The following is a 23,347-nucleotide window of genomic DNA, read 5'->3' on the forward strand; positions in this document are numbered from 1 at the left end:
AAAAATTTCAAAAAGTATTACAATCCAACAGAACTTGTCTGTGTGACGAATCCATGATCCCATTTCGTGGACGGATTGTATTTCGGCAGTTTATGAAGCAGAAAAGGCATAAGTACGGCATCCAAATTTTCAAACTCTGCTGCGGATTGGGATACACGTACAACTTCCGTGTCTACAGTGGCGAAGTGTCAGATGAAGTCAACACAACGCCGACAAATACGGTTATGAATTTGTGCCAAGACATATTTCACAAAGGCCACACAGTATGTACGGACAATTGGTACACAAGCTTAACTTTAGCGAAACAACTCCTGGAACGGAATATGCATTTGATGGGTACTCTCCGAAACAATCGGAAAGGCAATCAACTGCATGCGAAACAAACGAGTTAGATTCAAATCCAAGCGAAACACATGATTTAGCTTCAAATCAATGCTAAGTAGAAGGTTTAGCTTCAAATCCATGCGAAACAAATGATTTAGCTTCAAATACTTGCGATATAAATGATTTAGCTTCAACTGCATGCGAATCAAAAGAGGCAGCTTCAAATCCATGCGAAAGACATGATTTAGCTTCAAATCAATGCGGAGTAGAAGGTTTAGCTTCAAATCCATGCGAAAGACATGATTTAGCATCAAATTCATGCGACACACATGATTTAGGTTTAAGTGCTTTACACAAGAAAGTCGGGAAGGAATCACGATTTTAAAATGGAAGGAAAAGCGTGACGTATTATTACTTTCCACTAAACATTCTTCCGAAATGGAATCTGTTCGCAAAAGAAGACAAGTCATCCATAAACCTAAAATTGTAATTGATTACAACGTAGGGAAAAAATCGATCGACCTTTCGGATCAAATGACCGCATACAGCAACCCATTGCGAAAATCAATGAAGTGGTACAAAAAATTAGCACTCAAACTTCTGTTGAACACAGTCATTGTAAATTCTTTTTTTAAATATCGGGAAACAACAGGCCAGATAATATCTATAACAGAATATCGGAAAAAGCTGATCCAGGCACTCACACAGCGCAAGGACGAAGAAGCTGACAGGAGAACAAAACTTCGTTGAATTGACTCGGCAGACGTAGGAAACGCGCGGGCACGTTTGGCATGTTTGTGCCGATTAGGGTGGTTTCCCATGTTTTGCGCGTTCATCTTTGCTATCGCGATGTTGGTGATTAGATCGTGGGCGATGTTCTCCCACGACCGTCCGAGTGCTTGCAATGACCGAATATGTGCCTGCATGTGGTTCACGAGATCCCGGATCGAATCGGCGGAGTTGTCTGGCATTGCGGGCGTATCTATTAAGAGTGATGTATGTCTAAGTACAAGAGCGCGTGTGTTGTCGTAGTCTTCTACTAGCTGCTCCCATGCGGCCTTGTAATTGTTCTCGCTTATCGGGAGCGAGTCGATCGCGGACGCCGCCTTCCCGGTTAGGGAAAGTCGCAGGTAGCTCAGTTTCTGGACGTCGGTGAGATGCGGGTGTGCGTGGATGGTGTTTTGGAACGTGTCCTTGAAAGTGATCCACCTTTCGAGACGGCCGTCGAATTGTGGCAAATCAATTTTGGGCAAGTGTACCCCAAGGGTTGTTCCGGACATGGTCGGTGTAGGAGAACTGATGGTGCCTCGAGTGGTGGAGACCGATTGTAAGTCGGCCTTACCTAATTTGTCCAACAATACTTCCGCATTCGCGATGACCGTGTCGTATGTTTCGGTTGTCGACTCGCGTTCGGCTTCGATTTCGTCGGGGTCCTCGTATTCGTGGAGTTTGTTCTGGATGTCGTTGAAGCTGTCGAATTGGATCCGCAACCGTTCAACCCGATTCCGGAGTTTGGCGCGTTCAACGTCGGAGTCGCGAAAGTCGGTCACAAATTTCGACAGGTTCGTCATTTGCGATTTGAAGACGCGGCGCTTCATTTTGAGGTCTCGGATGATTTGTTGAATATTGTCGTCGGTTGCCATTTTACTGCGCGTCGCGGACGGGACTCAGTGGGAGTAGATAATGAGAAGGGATTTGATTGACAGTTCAGTAACAAGCCTACCTTGACTGCGTTCCGGTTGCTGCGTGTTGTCTTCGGCTGAGCGTCGTCTGACTGGATTGCGGCTCAGGGTGGCTGTTGCTTGGCTGGACTGCCCGTTGATGTGGTGTGCGGTCTTTCTGGTTGTTGTCGAGTACGCGCACTGTTGTCACCACACAGATCACTAGAATCCGGCTCGAAGGACTATGAATTGACTCGGCAGACGTAGGAAACGCGCGGGCGTTGAAATGAACCCTTCCGGGGTTGTAAGGCCCGGATTGCACTGTGGACGCGTATGTTCTTAAGTCGCCGAGATTGATTGCCCGCCAAATTAATTTTGGGCTATCGGATTCAAGTTTCGGATTAGTGGTTGCGCGTACTGTTGCGTGATTTGAAAGACTGAGGGCTTGTGCCTTGTGAATGATTGCTCGCGGGATGACTGCTCGCGTGTACCGGGAGAATTGCAATGACCGTTTTTTCGGGTTTGCTCGACTATTTATGTGGGTAGTTCCTTGTCGGAACTTGTCCTGGAGGGGGTAGGAACGCTAGTCGCTGGGTCGTCGAGTCTCTGCGACCCTGGTTCATGCCCCGGAAATTCCGTCAGGTCAACTCAGGTAGCGGGCCCCGTCGCGCGCTCGACGTCGGCTGATCCTTCGGAAATTCCGGGTTTATGGGACCTTATGGCTGTCAAGGAAAACGGCTTATTTACGATGAGCAGAAAAAAACGTCTACCTTGTGATTTTATGTTATGTCCGGATGACATCCGGACAATCTGGACGCCAAATGGTTATGAAAGTGTCCTTGACTGCAGCCCAACCATGGTCACGTCCGTGTCGTAAACCCGGTCGCAAAGACTCCACGTGTTCGTTCCTTAGCGATGGAACATTCCTCATCATTTGATTAAAAAGGAAGGCACTGCTCATAAAATTCGGAGATACTGTGTTCAGTGTTATAATAATAATTCCTGAATATTAGGTTCAAAGATGGCAAAGAATTCAACAAAAAAAGTTAACACCTTCTGCAATGAATGCAAAAGCAAACCACACCTCTGTTTACCCTGTTTTAATAAACTACATTAACTTTTTTAAAATATCATATTCTTTTTTTTTCAAGCCTTGACTGAACAAGAACCGATGTCCCCTAAGCAAAATATTTAGTCTCACGTCAGTACGTAAGGACCGACACGCGCGGTCATGTAATATAAACCTAAAGTCTGCGGCCGGTCCCCAGGGACCAGCGTGGCACTTAACGTGTTAACATCGCTAGTTTAAGCTGCACTTTGCAGCTTTGGTATGGCTTGAGCCGGCGACAGCCTGTATTGCTCAATATAGTAGACAATCAATATCGATTCGCGTTATTTCTTGCAACACGCGAAGCGAATAGTTATGAGTCGCGTTACGGAACTCTTGAACGATCATTCGTCGTTGAAAGTGAACGTGGTATTGGAGGCAGAATTCGTGTTGCGTGACGAGGTTTCGGTGCAAAGTTTTAATATGCGAAACGTCGCGCTCTTCCGATCGCCCAATCTACGTCACTGGTACACGAAAGATATTATACCTACGCTTCTGGCCTCGATCCAGGAGTTTCAAGAACGGGACAGCGGATGGGCGTTGTCGAAGATCTTGCACTTGATGGTGAATTCCAAGTATCAACCGTTGCAAGCAGGTTGCGGGCTACCCGTACCCCGAGCAGTGCAACTGAAAAGAGCCATCGTCAACGTGAACAGTAATGACGACGACGAGTAATAACCTAAAAACCGCCCAAAAACCCCTATGAATGATCGATTAAAAATAACTCTTGTGCTTCGATCCCTATGAATCAATTACTAGATATAACTTATGCTTCGACCCATATGAATCAACTAAAATTTACTTGTGCTTCGACCCCTAGGAGATGAGAATAGTATAAGAGACCGACCGAAACACTCAGTCCTCAGTCTTGACTTTGCACATTGTTATTCTACGCGACTACTATATTATTTTGTATAATTGTAATAATTTGTGTTTGAATAAACTAAGTGAATGTTAGGCTATTGCTCAACATCATTTTTTTTATATCATTAGTCTCGTTATTACGTGACATTTTGGCGATCCTGCCAGGATAGTGTCTATTGTGCTTTGGAAAACTGAAGAAAGTCTTCCCACGTAGAAGAACGGATCCAGGGCTACGAGCCACGCCAGAAGTCAACGATACTATTACGAGCGACCACCAATGAAAGAGCAGCACATTACCAGATTCAACCAGCCAATTCTACGGAACACTTACTACGAAGAGTCTCAGGTAAACAAACTGGCTTTATTTCACTTATATCGTGAGAGAATACCAAGCTTCTCCAGTCAGGATTCGTCAGAGCAAGGTTCGATCAAATCAATTGTTGTTTTAAACCCTAAACCAAATCAAATGGAAGGAACAAGCAGTATGGATCTCAATTTAAGAGCAATCCTAGACCCTATGCAGAAACAAAGTGAGCGTCATGAAACAAACATGAACGAACTGAAAAGTATGCTGTTAACGGTCAATGAAGAGAATAATAAACGGGCCAAAGAAATAGAAATGTTGGGTAAAAGTTTCGCCAAAATAAAAGTACCCAATGCAGACAGCATAGGCACGTCACAGTATACTAGCAATTTAGTCACTGATGATGAAAGCGAAAATACAGCTGTGCGACAAACAGCTAAACCTCCACGAACAAACAACGTGAGAAGAACGCCACTTGCCAGGGAAGTCAGAGAAACTTCAGACGAGAAGAAGATGAAATACGAGAAGATTTCGGAAATCTACGTCATCCAGCGAAGCTATCCATTCAATTCATACCCGTCTTACGAGGACGAGACGGCATCGGAATTGAAGGTTTCATCAAGAAAGTTCGAAAGGCACGTTTAAGATTTAAGGAACAGTCAGAACTTCTGGACCTGATTCTAGCACAGAGAATCACTGAAGATGTCGAACGCAGTATTCGACATTTGGAAATCGATAATTTCACCGATCTGTATGCAGCATTAAGACAATTTGTCAGCATACCGACCGCTGCCGACTCAGCCAGAGACCGACTACGACAAGTACGTCAAGGAACTATAGAGACAAACATTGTCATAAATTATGTTGAGTGCGAGCGGCGATTTTGTCGCACTTTCGACTGACGATTTCCAGGCCACCAGGCACTCGAGGCCCCAATAGTCCCAATAGTAATAGAGGCCCCAATTTCCTAGGTCGCAGACAAAAGATATATATTGCCGGGTAAGTGGCCGAGGACTGTCGCGTGGTTTTCCAGAGATCAGTTTGTTTTTCCTTTGGAAAATCGCGGGCCTCGGGGTGGGCTTTAGTTGGGGGAACATTGACCCACCTCTGCATCTTCGACGGCCCAATTACAAGTATAGGGCCGCCCACACATAGTGGAGAAAATGTGTGACTTTTTGGGGAACGAATACGCCCAGTTGACACTTTTTGAATATATAGTGCGTGACCTAGTAAGTGAGTTTTACTGAGTTTAGAGTTGACGGCATGACAGAAAAAGTTCTGTTGGTGTGCAAGTATTCTATGTGAAGTGCCTGTGAGGTGCGAGGTCAGTAGAATTCTGATATAACGATTTATCTGAGCACACATTTCTTCCGGTAAGTGTAACGGTAGTAAAAAGTTTTTTTCCTTCTAAAAAGGCGGTTAGCATTTTTCATTTTTCATTTTTGCCCATTTAAATATTAGATACAATGGATATGGAATTCAGTGATTCGTCTGATGAATCCGTATCTGGAATCATGCGAAAGAGACGAAGACGTTCAATACATTCATCATCATCATCATCATCATCATCATCATCGGCTCTCCGGGAATGGCTAGAGTCTTCCAAGCTAACCTGCACCGGAGTAGAGTCGCGAATGCCCTCCTTGAGCAAATACGGCTCGAGCGGAAGATCGATATTCTTCTGCTCAGCGAGCCGTACAGAACTCGGGAGGGCCCTACGTGGTTTTCTGATGCGACAGGAACTGCTGCCATCTGGATCCCGGACCCGTCCAGATTCCGGATGCAGACGTGCGGTGCAGGGGCGGGATACGTCTGGGTGAAGGGCGAGGGCCTGACGCTGATAAGCGTATACCTTTCCCCCAATGATCGCATCGCGGAATTTCGCGATAAGGTCGGGGCCCTGGAGGGCGCCATCCGCGAGCTGGAAGGGGGATGCGTCGTCGGAGGGGACCTCAACGCGAAGGCGGTGGAGTGGGGTATGCCCAGACCGGACACCAGGGGCAGGCACCTGATTGAGATGGCGGCCCGACTTGGACTGGTGGTGCTAAATCGGGGGACCTCTATGACCTTCCGGAGGTTTGGCTACAATGAGACCATCGTTGATGTAATCATGGCTTCCGAGGATGTCACCCCCCGTATAGATGACTGGAGGGTCATCGAGGACTATACGGGGAGCGACCACCAATACGTGGCTTTCCGTATAGCGGAGAAACAAAGATGGAGCCGGGCTCCGCTCTCCTTCCGAGGGTGGAACAGCAAATCGTTGAATCAAGAGAAGTTCCGCGACGTCCTCGAACGTGGGCTGCATAACATCACGCAACCCACGGAGGGACCGCGAACCCGGCAATCCGTGGAGCGGATCGTCGGCGCGACAACGGACGCCGTCCACGAAGCATGCGATGCGTCGATGTGCCGAGGAGGGCCACGCGGTGCCAGACGACCTGCGTACTGGTGGACGAAGGACATTGCCAGCCTCCGAAGAGAATGCCTGCGTCTACGGCGAGGGGCTCAGCGCGCCGGGTGCACTCCCGACGGGGAGGTCCTGTGGCAAAACTACAGAGACAGGCGTCGGGAGCTTCGCCACACCATTAGGAAGAGCCAGCGGCGCTGCTGAGAAGATCTCCGCGAAGAGGTCAACCGGGATCCGTGGGGCCTGGGCTACCGTATCGTGCGCCGCCGGATCGGTGCTCAGAATGGCCCTGCGATTCTGCCCACGGACGGGGCAACGGTGATAGTGGATGCCCTCTTCCCGTTCCACCCAGAGAGGACGCGACGGTCGGCGGAGTTGCGTGTGGAGGAGATACCTCCCTTCACCGAGCAAGAGATGCTCCAGGCGGCCCGCTCCTTTCGCAACATGAGAACTCCGGGTCCGGATGGCATCCCGACGGAGGCTGTGAAATTAGCAGTTCAACTGTTTCCGCGACCGATGCTGGACATGCTCAACGCCTGCTTGAACTCCGGGGTGTGGCCGACCCGTTGGAAGATTCAACGCCTGGCCCTGATCAACAAGGGCAAGGGGCAGCTTTCCGGACCGTCGGCGTACAGGCCTATTTGTATGCTGGACACGGCCGGGAAGCTGCTCGAAAAAATGATCAGGCCTCGCTTACTGGCGGCGTACCGGGCAGCGGGGGAGTTGTCGGGCATGCAGTTCGGATTTCAACGCGGAAGATCGACTATCGACGCCCTGAAGGAGATTCTGGACGCTGCAAAGAGAGCAGAGTCTGGGAACAGACATAGCTGGCGCATCGTTCTCGTGGCTACGTTGGACGTCAGGAACGCCTTCAATTCGGCGAGTTGGGCGGGGATACTTGCGGTCCTGGAGAACACCTTCCAGGTGCCGAGCTATCTCCTCAGGATGCTGGACGACTACTTCGACGACCGCGTCCTGTTATACGACACGATCGGGGGTAGAAGGAGGAAAAGGGTCTCTGCAGGGGTAGCCTAGGGGTCGATCTTAGGACCGGACCTCTGGAACGCATACTACGATGCTATCCTGCGGATCGAGTTCCCCAGCGAGGCGTTCCTGGTTGGATACGCGGACGACATTGCGGCGGTCGTGGTTGCCCGGAATACCGAATGCGCGCAATTCGGGCTAAACCAGGTCATGAGACGGGTGGAGAGATGGATGGGCGAGGCTGGTCTTCGCTTGGCAGCTGAAAAGACTGAGCTTGTCGTCCTGTCCAGGCGTAGGATCCCCACCGAGATTCCATTCAAGGTGGGGATTCATAATATCTTGGCCAAGGCCGACATCAGGTACCTTGGTGTCCAGCTCGACTCCAAGCGGACCTTCTGGCCTCATGAACGACTGGCGACCGACAGGGCGGCGGCAGTTGCATCGTCCCTCGCCCGTCTCATGGCCAACACTGGTGGTCCCAAGGCGACGATGCGGAGGCTGCTGATGTCCGACGCTCAAGCAGTAATGCTTTACGGAGCGGAGGTGTGGGCACCAGCCCTCCGCGTTGGAAAGTACCGCAGAAGGATGGCTGCGGTGCAAAGGAGATGCGCGCTTCGAGTTGCGAGTGCATACCGGACGGTTGCCGAGCCGGATGTGCTCGTCATTGCGGGTATGGTACCCATAGACCTCCTCGCCCTGGAGCGGAGGAAGATATACGAGGCAAGGACAAGCAGCCAAGACAAGACCGAGGCAAAGAGAGCGGCGCAGGAGATCACAATGCGACGCTGGCAGCAGAGATGGCAGGAGGAGACCCGGGGGCGCTGGACGGCGAGACTGATTCCCTGCCTTGCCCCCTGGATCAGACGATCACACGGCGAGGTCGACTATTACCTGACCCAGCTCCTGAGCGGACACGGCTACTTCAGGTCGTACCTGTTCGGGGTTGGGAGGGCGACCTCGCCGCTATGTGGTTATGGCTGCCGCGACGAGAGGGACAATGCCGAGCACACCCTCTTCGCCTGTGAGCGCTGGGCAAGCACACGCGATGCCCTCATACGGGAGGTGGGACCGTTCACCCCACACAACATCGTGGAGGTGATGCTGAGGTCAATAGAGGACTGGAGGGCCATAGCTGGGTACACCCGGCAACTGCTCCTGATGAAGAAAGAAGAAGAAAACCGGTGGAACCCCTCTGCAACGCAAGAAGTTCTGCCGTCAAGCAGCAGCAGCACCTCGCGCGGCCTCATCTCGACGCGGGAATAAGAAGAAAACACAGCGCCACGAATGGCGCGTATTGGCGGCTTCCCCTCCGAAGTAATGTGATAAACGGTTCCGGAGGGGAGTTTCAGTCGCGAGAGAAAAAAGGGAAGCGACTTTTTAGTGGGTGAGAATCCCACATAACCCGGGGAATGTGACCTGCCCCGAGTATCTTGTTGAAGATTTTTCCACTTCCCTCCCCCCCCCCCCCAAAAAAAAATCATCATCATCGGACACGGCAACCGATAGAAATACCACGGAGGAAGGAGTTTTGGAGTCTGATGTAGAGGATCAAGATGATGATGCGGAGTGGCGGAAAATAGCAGAAAGACCTGCATCAGAGAAAGAGTATCAGAGGAATGCAATGAAACGCGATCGATTCTTAGCAATATTGAAATATTTGCATTTTTCTGATAATGCTACGGCTAGAACCGAGGATCGGTTACATAAACTCCGAAATATAGTTGACAAAATTCTTTGTACGTTCAAAGATACAATAAAACCCGGTAAAAATATAGTAGTTGATGAAACCATGGTTCCGTGGAAGAGACAACTTAGTTTTCGTCAATACATACCGGGTAAACGGCACAAGTACGGTATAAAACTGTACAAACTCTGCCTTCCAGACGGATATACATATGATATGCATATTTATTTCGGAAAAAACGAAACAAGAATTGTAAAAACACATTCGCATGATGTAGTCATGAAATTGATTGGAGATCTATTATTCAAGGGCCGGATTTTATTTACCGACAGTTTTTATACAAGCATTCCTTTAGCAGAAGATCTTCTCACCAAAAGAACCTATATTTGCGGTACAGTAAAAATGGATAGAAAATTTCTACCGCCGCAGGCAAAGCAAAAACAGAAACGGGGTGACATTATCTCTCTTCAAAATCGGAGCGGCGTGAAATTTTTAAAGTGGACAGACAAAAGACCCCTGTGCATGCTAACCACTTCCAGATCTTACAATTGCGCCATTATTCGTGGCAAAGACGATAAATTAAAACCCGATACAGTTTTTTGTTACAACAGTGCGAAAAAGGGAGTTGACATATCCGACCAAATGTGTTCGTATTATAACAGTTTACGGAAAACAGTAAAATGGTACCGAAAAGTTGTGGAACTAATATGCGGGACCACTTTAGTAAATGCGTGGTACATACACAGAAAGTGGGGAACCAAGCGTTATAAAATTTTAAAATTTAGAGAAAAAATTATTGATTATTTATTGAAGAGTGAGAATCCCCCTAGTGATGAAGTAATAGTAAGACGGAGTAAGCATTTTTTAAGTTCACACCAAGGACCCGCGAGGAAGATGAGGAAAGATGCAAAGAATGTTACAAACGCTTAGCAAACCTAAAAGGTACACAGTACGCCACAAATAAAACCAAAAAAGTGATGACCTTTTGTAGCAGTTGTGCGGATAAGCCGGCACTTTGTTTAAAATGTTTTAAAAAGTTGCATCGGTAATATAAGTAATTATATTTTATGTATTGATTATTATACGTTATGTATTTTGTGTTAAATGTTTGATTATAAGGTAGAAATGTTAATGTATAATGTTAAATCAATAAAATAACATTTTGTGCTACGTATTTTTTGATATATAAACGTAGCCCATCGGTGATGCATGCCGCCCCACAGAACAATCTAGCATGGGCCACCGGTGGGTCGTGCCGGCGTCAACGTGTTAAGCGAGAAACGAAGACTACGAGTCTCACAGATACGGACAAATCCACCAGCAAAATATGAAAAGATTCCAACAGCACTATAAATTATTATTATATCCAACAGCATTATAAATTAGCTTGCGAGCGGTTAAAGGAAAAATACGACAATCCCAGATTGCTCGTGAACCATCACTTAAACTCGCTTCTAGATTTAGAACAACTTAGAAAGCCGTGTAGTAAAGGATTTAGCGAGTTTACTGACACAGCTATCAATAACATCCGCGCCCTCGAATCACTTCTCACCCCCGAGCAATTCCGCGACGCACTTATTAGTAAGTGCCTGGCGAAAAATCTGGATCCGATTTCCCTTGACGAGTGGGACAAGCGCTCTATACATTCAAGCGAGTCGCCCACTCTCAAGGAATTTGCAAATTTCTTAGAACAGAGGTCTCAATATCTCGAGCGTAGGGAGTCTAACCAATCGGTCATGGACAATGTAGGCTCTGACCGCCCAAAAACACCCCACGGCGGCAAAGGAGTTTTAAGCCTTTCGTCCCCGCGACCCACGTCGCGAATCAGATAGAGAAATGTGGACTATGTGACGGGACCCACGTAATCAGGCACTGTCCCAAATTCTTGGCCATGTCCGTCGCAGAAAGGCACGAAACTGTAAAGGGTTCGCACCTATGCTTCAACTACTTGGCGCCGAATCACAGCGCAAGGGCTTGTACCCGTTCCAAATGCCGAAAGTGCGGTAACAGCCACCACACCTTGCTGCACAAGGAAACAGTTTCTACAGTTCAGGAAAGTTTACCCTAGGAGGAAATTCCCGGGTCATCCGCCGCCCATGTCTCGCAGTCACACGCCGCTAACGTTTTGATTGAATGCACTGTCCTGTCTACGGCGTTGGTTCTAATAGCCGACAGCAAGGGGAAGTACCACGAGTGTAGGGCACTGTTAGATGTAGGTTGCCAGGCCAATTTCATAACCAACGCGTTTTGCGAGCGCATCGGGTTGCCCCGTTGAGCCATCGACACAGCAATGAAATCGCGGATAGGGAACTTTAAGTCAGCACTTACGTGCCTGGTAATAGACACCATCACTGAAGAGATGCCCAACGTCGTGTTGAACAGCATCAGGATCCCAACACCGCCAGGGATTCTACCGGCCGATCCCCATCTTCAGACCACCGGTCCTATCGACTTGTTAATTGGAGCAGGTCTGTTTTGGGACTTGTTGTGCATCGGCCGTATTAGGGTAGGCGTGGGGAACCTGATGTGGCAGAAAACGCTACTTGATTGGGTGTTAGGTGGTGGACTACCATGTCCGACGTCGCGGCATAGGGCAATGTCGTGTCACGCTGCGACGAACTCCGATTTGGAAATCGGCTTATCTCGGTTCTGGGAGGTCGAGGAGATCGGTAACGCGGAAATCAATGGCAAGGACCACGATCCGTGCGAACAGCACTTCGCCAAAAATACTAGGCGCGACGAGCAGGCCGGTTTGTCGTAGCGATTCCGTTCAACGAGGAGATTCACGAATTGGGAGAGTCCCACCCTCAGGCGGAACGTAAGCGGAACTACACTTAGAACGCAAATTCAAGAAACAGCCCGACCTCCAAGCACAGTATAAAGAGTTCCTTCGCGAATATGAAAATCTGGGCCATATGTCAAGATTGGATCCGAAGCACATAGGAGGGGTCAGCGGTAGCTATTACCTGCCTCATCATGCAGTGATGAAAGGGGATAGTACGACCACTAAACTTCGGGTCATCTTTGATGGCTCAGCGAAGACCGCGTCGGGTGTTTCGTTGAACGACACACACAAATGGTGGACCTTCCCACACAGGATGAGGTATTTTACATCCTGCTACGGTTTCGTAAGCATGCTATTGTTGTGTCTGTGGATGTTGCCAAAATGTATCGGCAGATCGCGGTTAGAGAGGAAGATCGAAGGTACCAACGCATCCTATGGCGTTTTTCGAAACACGATGCAATAGGGGAGTACAGCCTCAACACCGTCACCTACGGTACCGCGTCCGCTTCTTATTTAGCCACTCGGGTCCTTCTGCAGATCGGGAAGGATTGCGCGCATTCGCTGCCGGATGTTAGCGAAGTCATCCTGAGCGATTTCTATGTCGACGATCTGCTGACCGGTTGCAAAACATATGAGCTTACGTCGGTGTTGGCCAAGGCCGGATTTTCGCTCAGGAAATGGGCAAGCAACGATCTCAAGTTGGCAAATCGGAATGTAGACAACACCCAGGACTTGACATTTAAATCAATGGATCGTGAGTCCAAGATTTTGGGCTTATTATGGTCGGCATCCGATAACAAACTAGGGTATACGAAGGGTATATGGTATAGGGTACGACGTAGGGTATAGGAAACCTTCTCGTATAACTAAGCGGCATGCGCAAGCCGAAATTGCACAAATCTTCGACCCGCTGGGATTAATTGGCCCTGTGATAATGAGGGAAAAAATGTTCATCCAGCTGCTTTGGCAGATCCGGCTTGGGTGGGACGAAAGCTTGCCCTAATCCTTGCACGCTCAGTGGCAAAGGTTTCGCGGTGAGATTCGAGCAGTTTCCGAATTACGAATTCCGCGCAGCGTGTTGCAGGTACAGCGGGATGTAGTCATACACGGGTTTTCTTTTGTCAGCTGTACGAATTATAATCAGAGTCGCGCAAAACCAACATTTCAGCCCTGAAATAAGGCAGCTAAGGGCAAGGCAGCCGTTAGACCGAACAAGTTCGTTATTGTCCCTAAACCCTTTCGTGGACAAACACGGGATCATTAGGGTGGGCGGCCGCCTGCAAAACGCTCCGATAGCCTTTTCGCAAATGCATCCGATCTTAACCCTTTGCGGTCGTATGTCCACTTTCAGCCACCAAAGCCTTTTTACCGTTCCGGTCGTATGTCTGCTCTCAGCCACCACAGCAAGGAACTATACGAATCGTATACTGTATGCATTCATGTATCAGTTTACACTTCTCCTAAACAAACCTCAATGCCTAAAGAACCTATTCACGAACCAATACGGTGCTCCATCGATTGGAGATAACGTAATCTAATCTAAACAAAAGTTGTGACCCAGATTTGAACGTAATGAAATCGACAACATTCGACGATACCTTGTAGAATTCCAAAGAATATTTTATAAACTGTATTTAACAGTAATTAGACATTCTCTCTTCTTAAAATATTCCAAAATAATTCCCCAAAATGGCAAAAAGAAAGTTACCGCAAGAAGTGTTCGGTGAAACTGACAATAGCGATGAAGAGTTTTATTTTGGCCTCTTGAATACTGACTCTGATAGAGAAAGTGATAACGATTGCAGTGACTCTGATAGTGACATAGTTCCCGTGAAGCGACGAGTAAGGCAGTTAACAATATCCAGCGACAGTGAAACAGAAGAAAATGATGAAAATGAGAATAGTAATATAAACGAATTTACTACTTGGAGAGACGTTACATACACAGATCAGCCACAATCAAAAACTAATTTTTCAGCGGGATGAAAGACTGTTGGACCGAATGTACCCTTGAATTTCACGGAACCTATCGACTTTTTTAGACTCTTCTTCACAGACACACTGCTTGAAAAAATTGTACTAGAGACAAATAAATATGCCCAAAATAAAATAGAAGAGCAGGGCTTATCAGCTCGATCAACGTGGAATAAGTGGATCGATGTGACGAAGGAGGAGTTAACAGCTTTTTTGGGTGTAGTCCTGAACATGGGTACTATACCAATTCCTAACATGAAATATTATTGGACGAAGGATTATATTGGAAGCATACCATTTTTTAGAGATATGTTTCGGAAGGAAAGATTTTTCCAAATATTTTGGATGTTACATCTGAATGAAAATGTTTCCACAAATAGAAATGTATCAACGAGAATCCAAAAAGAGAGCAACTTTCTGGATTATATTGGTGACAAATTCCAAGCGTATTATACACCGGATAGAGAAATATCCATCGATGAGTCTGTTGTGAAATTCAAGGGCAAAATTAGCTTTATTACATATAATCCTAAAAAGCCCACCAAATGGGGAATCCGGATTTATGTATTGTCAGACGCACATACAGGATACATATATGCTATGCTTCCCTACTATGGAAGCGTTACTACAGATACTCTAATCCGTCCAGACCTCCCTGTCAGTTCAAGAATTGTCTTACACTTGTATCACATGCTGTTGACCGCAAATCCCGAGGCAAAGGGATACCACATCTTTACGGACAGATATTTTACAGGGATCCCATTAGCGCAGGAACTTCTAAAACTAAGCGAAAGAAGCGTACCTAAGCGAAGAATACCGGGCCGAATCGGCGAATTTGTAGAGGTTTGCGAAAATGCTCGTAAAAACCAAAGTAGGCGTGATATTTACAAAATTCAAAAAGCAGCATATTGCGAAAGGAATGGAGAATAAATCAATACCAATGAAGTTTCGATATTTGTTAAAAATCATAAGAATAACATAAGTATAAAACATAATGAAAATCGTACAAAGTAATTTCTCTTTTTCAAAACGTAATTGCACATAGAAAAAATCATCGTTTGGTCATCGCTTTATATATATCTGGTAGTATAGTGTATAGACATTGCATTTTGCAATCATTTGCAATGAAATAGCTGGTGTCGGATATCAAAACGAAAGGATAACGCAACACGTTATCCTCGTTATCATCGAATATGATGCACGGCAAGCGTCAGACAAATCTAATACCCAAGAGGATCGTGCAGCTGGTAATACGTCACTAAAAAAATATAAATGTTATTATAAATATTTATAGTTAGTTCTCTGTCCACTAAAAATGTGTAATGTTTCCGTATTTTTACTTACATAAGCCATTTATCCGCATTGATGCTTACTTATGCATACACCATGCAACCCCTTTATTGCAATGATTGCAAATTGTGCGCGATCTTCGCACAGGCCCTCCATCCACCCTACTACACACAACGCAAACCTTTTCCCTCCTTCCAGGAAGTTTACGGATACCTGGGACTGTGGAATCTCTCGATGTGTGACCCAATGAACTTTCTGGATCCATATTTTTTTCAGCCATCCATTCTTCTGTGATCGACTGAATGATACTGGTTATAAATTCGAGTCGAGTCATTACCTTTCCTTCTGGATTGTGTTTGTATAATATGTATGCATTCAAGACCATGCGAGAGAAAATGGAAAATACCACTTTCTTCCAATATTTCACCGTTCTCCTTTCGTCCAAATATGAGTAGACCATCATATCTGAGACATCAATGCCTCCCATATATTTGTTATAGTCGCAGACGAGTTCTGGTTTTCGAACTTCCGTTTCCTGATTCCGTCTTCGAATTACAGTTATTTTATTTGCGGCTGTGCGTTGACAACAGTAGTACATTTTTTTCTGTGATTTCTTTTCTCTGTACGCTAATAGAAGTATTTCCCGATTTCTTAGGTACTTATATTCACACACTTTCAATTTTTGTTTGAGCTGCGATGGAATATGTTTTCTGTCACTGCGCGCGCGCGCGTATGGTTCCGGATAAAAATGTATTCTTCTCATACAGAGATCTTGCTAAGGGGATGCTCGTAAAAAAATTGTCGACAGTTACATGGTATCCTTTCATAAAGAAGTTACTCATACAGAGTAATTTTTCTATTACTACTTGAGCGAGGCCTTTTTCTTTTATTTCTCTTTTGTCGCGTTGGTCCTTGGCTCCCCGATAACAAAAAAATGACAAACAATAATGTGAGACCGCATCGGTAAGCATCCAAAACTTTATGCCCCATTTGTGGTGCTTTTTGTTTGGCAAGTACTGGGTCAGTACTGATCTACTTTTGGTGCCTTCTAACGATTCATCCACGCTCAAGTGCTGATTTGGCGAATAATAAAATTTGAATTTGCTATTTGCATGAGCAACGAGAGGTTCAAACTTAGCTGTTGGGTCGTATTCATTGCTATCACGTGCTGGTAGTGTGCTATTGTCCACAATATGAAAAAATTTGCATAGTAACTGAAATCTATTCCGGCTGAACATTTGACCAAACCATGGGATATACCGATAATTCCGTGACCAGTAACTAAAAAATGTTGGCCTACGGGTTATTCCCATTTCGAGCAAAACGGCTATGAATGCTTTCAACTCTTTGATTGTCGTTTTCTTCCAGTTCAATGTTGTAGATCTATTTGCTGGTCCAGCATTCTCGAAAAACTGTTGTACGTACCGATCTGTTTCGAGTCTCAACATGTTCAGAAATTGGTACGTAAAAAATAAATCGAAATATTCTATTGGTTTGGATATGTTCGGTGGCAAATAACGGGCGCGGGTTATATTGGCTATCGTTTTCCACATTTACTTCCCTGAAATACGTGAAAGATTCCACACTACCACTCTCGTCATCCTCATCTTCCAATTCTTCTTCGCTGGATTCACTGTCGCTATATAACCTGCGATCACACCGACGGCTTGGCGCAAATAATTCGTCATCACTGTCAACTCCTTCTTCAGCTGTATCTAACTCGTCAACAATTCGCACTAATTCTGTCTCATCCATGTTCGTAACAGGGTATAATTTTTCCAAAAAGTTAGCAACAAAACTGACAAAATTTTCTACTGCTAATTGTGTTTCTATGAAAACGTTGACGGCTTTTGAACACTGACTGCACGTTCGATGGATCAAGAAAGAGTGAAAAAGATTTTAGGCTCGCAGCGTCGATGCACTGGTGCCACTTGAGTTCTCTGATAACTATCATAAACATCGTAAAGATTGCGATTACGGTCCAGAGAAAGTATCTCGTGTCGACGGATATCCGTGGGATATTCCGTGTCCCGTTTCTACCTTATCACTCTGACATATACAGACCCTCGGCACGAAACAACATAAGATATAACAAAAAGTTGATCTAATAAACATTTTTTCACTTGTGTTGCATCGAATATGAATCATTTTAACATTTTATGAAGTTATACTTAAACACAGATCTTTTGTGATGAGTATAATAAGGCTCTAACGGAGGCGCAACGATATATTGTCGTTCGGTGCTAAAAGGTGCCCACTACTAAGATTTGCGTCCTGCCTCTCAAAAACGAGTACACAGGGTCGAATACCGCATAGAGCCACGGCCAATTTTATAATTGTAATAGTAATAGTCGTTGTACTTAGGTTTTAGTTGATTGCCTTTCGCCATCCACAATGTATTTTATAATCGTAGGATGTACCTGTGCTCTGTGTCTTTTTGTTGCGTGAATTGTTACTCATTCGTCACTCGTAATAGTTCACTAAGTAGTATTGCGATCCCTGCTCAGCTATTGTAATCATAGCGCCTCCCTTAATGCGGGGTTTCTTGTTAAGTGATAAGGATTGCTATTGAACTAGGTTAGTTCAAGGTGGGCGGTATGTTGCGGCCAAGTGGCCAGGATTCATGGCAAGGGCCATGTGCTTGGGTACCCCAACGGTATGGGTCTGTCGTCGGAATTGTTAGCCTTACGACCGTTCCCGAGCACATGCGGCCCCGTCATAACGTCTCCTGGTCCTTAATTACGGTCCAGTCAAGTACGGTTAGGTCTGGCACTGTTTGGACACGTAGGCCCATCAGCGCGGGATGTTTCGCAGATGTTCGTTTGCCATTCTCCCTGCCAACTCCCGGCTCACCGTTTTGGGGCCGTCTCACAGTTTTTGGGACTGCAATGATTGGTCCATAATTCCATGCCGCCCACCCCCTGAATCTCACTTCGATCCGAAACTTAGTAACCAGACGGCACACCACGTGCAAAATTCCACCAAGCTCGAAGCTCACAAGGAGCACTAACGAGCATTAACAGATGGAATATTCGGACTTCCATTCTTAGAAAATTGTAATTATACTTTGACCAACGACGCATTAAAACTAGATAATCATAAGCTTATGTTACAGAAACAAAACGTCATATCACCAGAAGAAACGAAAACTTACACTGTATACTTCGAAGACAAACCAACGCGAATATGTTACATCAACTCTAGTAAGCAAGATCATGTAATATCTAATGATATTTCCAACTCTTACGACTTTGAACAAATTCCCAACTTTAAAAATCTAATTAGAACTACACACATAGAAAAATAACTCAGAGAACCTATTGAAAAGATCTTATTACATTATCTTAATGTATTCAGCTTAGACACTAACGTACTACCATGCACGCGCGAATCTAACACAACATTCTATAACTTTAACCAGTTAAGTGCGCTCGACGTGTATACACGTCGGACCAAACCTCTACTGCGGTGCGGTTGACGTGTATACTCGTCGTGTAAAATAAAAAATTACCATTCACTATAAAAACTCGAAATCTTAATAAAATGTAATACGAATATTATTTCGTGATATGTTCCCTTTATATAATATTACCAATACGACTGCTATGTATTTCATATGGAGGGGGGCTCGCGTATCAAAACTAATTACACACGTAACCCGCGATTTGGACGGCCAGCGTTGATTTGCGGAGAAACCGCATCAGCAGTTAGCATTATACATACATTTTTTACACAAGACAGGGCATTCGAAAAACAGTACGAACGAAACAATCCGAACTATTCGAACAAAAGCTCTCCCTTTCTTGCTTCCGAAGCGTCTCAAGTAAAGGGTTTATTTTCATAGTTATTACCAAATAAAGTATAAGACAAGGTAAGTAAGAAAAATACTAAATATGTATAAATAATTATCAACTGCTTTATTGTTCATAAACATGGACGGTAAAATTATTGTATTTTTATGCAGTCGAGACTATGACTTCCATAACTTTATGCAGGTATGAAGTCATGTCTGCGACAATAATAATAATGATAATACAATAAACGGCTCAATTTTACCCTCCAGATGGGTGATTCAGATAGCGACAGTGGCGAAATTTTACACATTAAAAAGCGAAGAAGTGTGCCTTGTCTTATTTCGTCTTCTGACGAAAACAAGAGTGATGGCACCGAAGAGGATTGCTCTAGCGAAAATGAGTCAGAAGAGGATTCTTCTTTCAGTGCATCCAAATTGGATGACGAACCTTCCGGTGACAGTCAATCAGAAGAAGAGAACCAAACCAAACATTCTGAATGGAAAACAGAAGAAAATAATAGGGCACCATTTGGTTTTTCTGGAAACTCCGGACAACAGTTTGATGTGCCTAGATCATCAAGAAACAAGTGTTTATTTTATTTGGATAAATTATTAGATAATGAATTCATATCCATCATTGTGGAACAAACGAATTTGTATGCACAACATTATGTTGAAAATCACCCTTTGAAGCCACGATCAAGAATGAAGGATTGGTATTCGACAAATTATAATGAAATGAGATGTTTTATCGCAATGTTGATATTGCAGGGTATCATAAGAAAGCCAACACTACAAATGTATTTTTCGAGAAGAGAAAGTGTATCAACACCTTTTTTTACGAAAGTGTTGACTGCAGAAAGGTTTTTACTCCTTTGCAAATTTTTGCATTTTGCAGATAATAGAAATTTGATCAGTGCGAGCAAAATTTCTAAAATTAAAAGTGTTGTGAAAAATATCCAACACAAATGCAAGAGTTTATATATTCCAACGCAAGATATTTGTGTTGATGAGTGCCTATTATTATGGAAAGGACGTTTGTCATGGAGACAATATATTCCTTCTAAAAGGAGCCGTTTTGGCATAAAGTTTTTTGTTCTATGTGAAAGTCAGTCCGGATATATTTGGAATTTTTGCATATACACCGGAAAAAAGTCACAGATTATGGCCAAAATTATCCTGAATATAAAACCGGTACTCGCATCGTTCTTGAACTGTGCCACAACCTATTACACCAGGGATATAAGGTATATGTGGATAACTGGTATATGAGCATCGATCTAGCAAATATACTAAGTACCTGTAAAACAGATATTGTCGGTGCTATGCGACAAAACAGATTTGGGGTCCCGCCAGACATAAAACGAACTCCACTAAATAGGGGTCAGTGTGTCACACGATATAATAACAAGATAATGCTATTGAAGTGGCGGGATAAAAGAGACGTACTGTTTCTTAGTACATTTCATGCCGCTGGTATGGTAGAAAAAGAAAAACGTGGTGCGATAGTAAGAAAACCAGAAGTAGTATTTGATTTGTAAGAAGAAACACTTCGAACGACCCGCGGGCAGCTCGTCACCCTATATCCTGGCTCCTAGCGCGCCACCAATATCCTGTTTTCCGCTTCCGCCCTTTGATCGTTTCAGCTATCGCAACTTTCACTTCACGACGTGCCTCTACCCAGTTTACACGTGCTTCTTCTCCATCACGGACAGTACATCATTCACGCTCGCCATTACCAAGGATCAGATCTCACATAATCTCTGCTAACAGGTTATGGGCCCAGATTGACCGAATATCGAGTGGAAATAAAATTCGAAATTGTATTGTGCCGGAAGTTAACTGAGAGTAGAATCACGCGGCTCGATCGTTAGAGAACAAAAATGTACGCGTCCAGCATGTCGAGAATTGAAACCCTCAACAAAGAAAATTATGACACGTGGAAGATGCAAATGGAAGCGTTACTGGTAAGAAACGACGCGTGGTCATACGTGAGTGGTGAATTTATACAACCGACTGCCGAGTCAACCGACGCGGAACGAGCCGCGAAGAGCGCGTGGATAACGAACGATAAGAAAGCCAAATCCGATATTATCTTATCGATCAGCCCTTCTGAGCTGAAACAGGTAAAAGGGTGCACGACGTCTCGCGAAGTCTGGCTGAAATTAGAGGGCATATATCAATCGAAGGGGCCAGCGAGAAAAGCGACGCTCTTAAAACAATTGACCCTCCAGCGCATGGAAAATGGCGGAGACGTGCACGAACACGTGAATAGGTTCTTTGACGCGGTCGACAAACTAAGTGAAATGGAGGTCGATATTAACCCGGACTTGCTCGCGATTATGCTTTTATACAGCTTACCACCGAGTTTCGAGAATTTTAGATGCGCGATCGAATCCCGCGACGAATTGCCGACCCCCGATGTTCTTCGCATAAAAATAATAGAAGAGAGCGACGCTCGAAAAGGTGACGTGCTAAACGGTGCACAAAACGCCATGTGGGCTAGCAGGGATGTAAAATATCGCTCGAACTTCAAAATGACAAAGGAATTGCCAAAATCAGAGAAAAAATTCAAATTCCAATGCCACCGATGTGGGAAATTCGGACACAAGGCTGCTGATTGCTGGAGTAAGGACAAGCAAACTCCTCATGACGCGAAGAACGCTGAAGAAAACGTAAGTCTGCGAGCATCGGAGGAGTCGGCCATGGGCGACGCGGCCATGTTAGCGAGAAGACGACACAACGAACACGCCGAGCGGAAATGGTGCTTGGACAGCGGCGCCACCTCGCATTTCTGTAAGCAACTTGACGATTTCTCGAAAATACTAAGCATGGAAAACCGTAAGTTGAATTTAGCTAATCATGATTCCACTGAGATTAAAGCCAGAGGAACCGTTACGTTTTCAACCGACGTCGCCGGTAAACGGAATAAAATTCAATTGAACGACACATTGCATGTACCCGACTTACGTTCGAATTTGCTGTCTGTGAGCAAAATTACCGAGAATAATCACGATGTAATTTTTAAGAAAAACGAAGCGCTCATAACGGATTTCAACGGAAACATCAAGATGCGGGCCGAGAAGATCAACGGGCTCTACTTTGTACAACAGCACGAGGATCAAGAGTGTAGAGTCTCAACGGAATCTTCGCAGAAGTCGTCAAATACCGTTACGACCTGGCATCGTCGACTCGGATATCTGAATTTCGGGGACCTCGCCAAAGCCAAAAACAGCGGAACCCTCAAAGGACTCGATTTCGAGCAAACCGACGCTAAACTCGAGTGCGACGTCTGTGTACGGGGTAAGATGACTAGAACACCGTTCCCGAAGAACTCGCATAGGAAAACTGGCCTGCTCGACATCATACATTCTGACGTTTGCGGGCCTATGCGAGTGGAGTCACTCAACAAGGCCAGGTACTTCGTGACATTCATCGACGACTCCACAAGGTGGTGCGAGGTATATTTCTTAAGGTCAAAAAACGAGGTTTTCCAAAAGTTCAAAGAATTCCATAGGAAGGTCGAGAATCACAAGGATAAAAGGATTAAGTATCTGCAGTCGGACAATGGAAAGGAATACCTCAATAATGAATTCGACACTTATATGAGGAAACACGGAATAACCAGGAGACTCACAGTCGCTCACAATCCCGAGCAGAATGGGACTGCAGAGAAAAAAAATCGCACCTTACTCGACTTGGCTCGATGTCTTCTTATACAGTCTGGACTTCCCTCCAACTTTTGGGCCGAAGCAATATCAACTGCAAACTACATCCGCAACCGATGTCCTACGAGGAGCCTAAACGGAAAATCGCCATATGAAGCGTGGACTGGAAATGTACCGGATGTGAGCGGCTTCAAAGAGTTCGGCTGCCGGGTCTTCTTCCTGAACTCAAAACCCGAAAAGGGAAAGCTTGATGAACGGAGCAAAAAGGAAATCTTCCTCGGTTATTCGGACCACTCCAAGGCCTATAGAGTGTGGGTACCCGACGAGAAGAAGGTCGTCATCGCTCGAGACGTCGTCTTTAGGGAGGACTTCGACAGGTAAGTACTGCAGGTTCGTCCCCGAAGACCTCGTCGTGGGGGAAGAAAAGGAAACTCGGAATTCGGAGCCGATTCCTCGGGAGGTCTTCATCGAAACAACCCGCTCGAGGAATCCCGCCGA

The 23,347-nt window shown here is 45.4% G+C and overlaps 3 protein-coding genes across 12 annotated transcripts in view; 2 read left to right on the forward strand and 1 right to left on the reverse strand.

Moving 5' to 3' along the window:
• The window catches only part of LOC117218918 (cytochrome P450 6a2), a 110,658-nt gene that overhangs the window by 26,411 nt on the left and 60,900 nt on the right, over positions 1–23,347 (reverse strand). For 2 of the 10 annotated variants that reach the window (XM_076527564.1, XM_076527558.1), the window contains exons 2-3: positions 3,581–3,720; positions 2,048–2,306 (exon numbers count right to left, since the gene is read on the reverse strand). The exons of 1 other annotated variant lie outside the window; for it this stretch is intronic. The gene's annotated coding sequence lies outside the window, so the exon portion shown is untranslated. Of the gene's footprint in view, positions 1–2,047; positions 2,318–3,580; positions 3,721–23,347 lie in introns of those variants that run through there. 7 more of the 10 variants (XM_076527561.1, XM_076527559.1, XM_076527560.1 and 4 more) reach the window with 7 other exon arrangements.
• On the forward strand, positions 10,244–11,407 carry LOC117228579 (uncharacterized). The gene is made up of 3 exons (XM_076527613.1): positions 10,244–10,288; positions 10,713–11,084; positions 11,168–11,407. The coding sequence occupies exons 1-3, from the start codon at positions 10,244–10,246 to the stop codon at positions 11,405–11,407; spliced, it is 657 nt and encodes a 218-aa protein (XP_076383728.1).
• Positions 11,630–13,127, forward strand: LOC143260975 (uncharacterized). Its single transcript, XM_076527614.1, has 4 exons — positions 11,630–12,089; positions 12,178–12,543; positions 12,588–12,878; positions 12,955–13,127. Exons 1-4 carry the CDS (start codon positions 11,630–11,632, stop codon positions 13,125–13,127), a joined length of 1,290 nt encoding a protein of 429 aa, XP_076383729.1.

Source organism: Megalopta genalis, unplaced genomic scaffold (genome assembly GCF_051020955.1).
Source record: "Megalopta genalis isolate 19385.01 unplaced genomic scaffold, iyMegGena1_principal scaffold0026, whole genome shotgun sequence".
Classification (NCBI taxonomy): Eukaryota; Metazoa; Arthropoda; class Insecta; order Hymenoptera; family Halictidae; genus Megalopta; species Megalopta genalis.

Bases quoted from the DNA above. Each gene is read 5' to 3' on its own strand.
- LOC117228579 (XM_076527613.1), top strand. From the start codon at position 10,244: ATGCAAAGAATGTTACAAACGCTTAGCAAACCTAAAAGGTACACA. The intron at 10,289-10,712 runs GTACGCCACAAA...TATATCCAACAG, and splicing joins GCAAACCTAAAAGGTACACA to CATTATAAATTAGCTTGCGA. The intron at 11,085-11,167 runs GTAGGCTCTGAC...GTCGCGAATCAG, and splicing joins ACCAATCGGTCATGGACAAT to ATAGAGAAATGTGGACTATG.
- LOC143260975 (XM_076527614.1), top strand. From the start codon at position 11,630: ATGAAATCGCGGATAGGGAACTTTAAGTCAGCACTTACGTGCCTGGTA. The intron at 12,090-12,177 runs GTTTGTCGTAGC...AACTACACTTAG, and splicing joins TAGGCGCGACGAGCAGGCCG to AACGCAAATTCAAGAAACAG. The intron at 12,879-12,954 runs GTGAGTCCAAGA...TATATGGTATAG, and splicing joins GACATTTAAATCAATGGATC to GGTACGACGTAGGGTATAGG.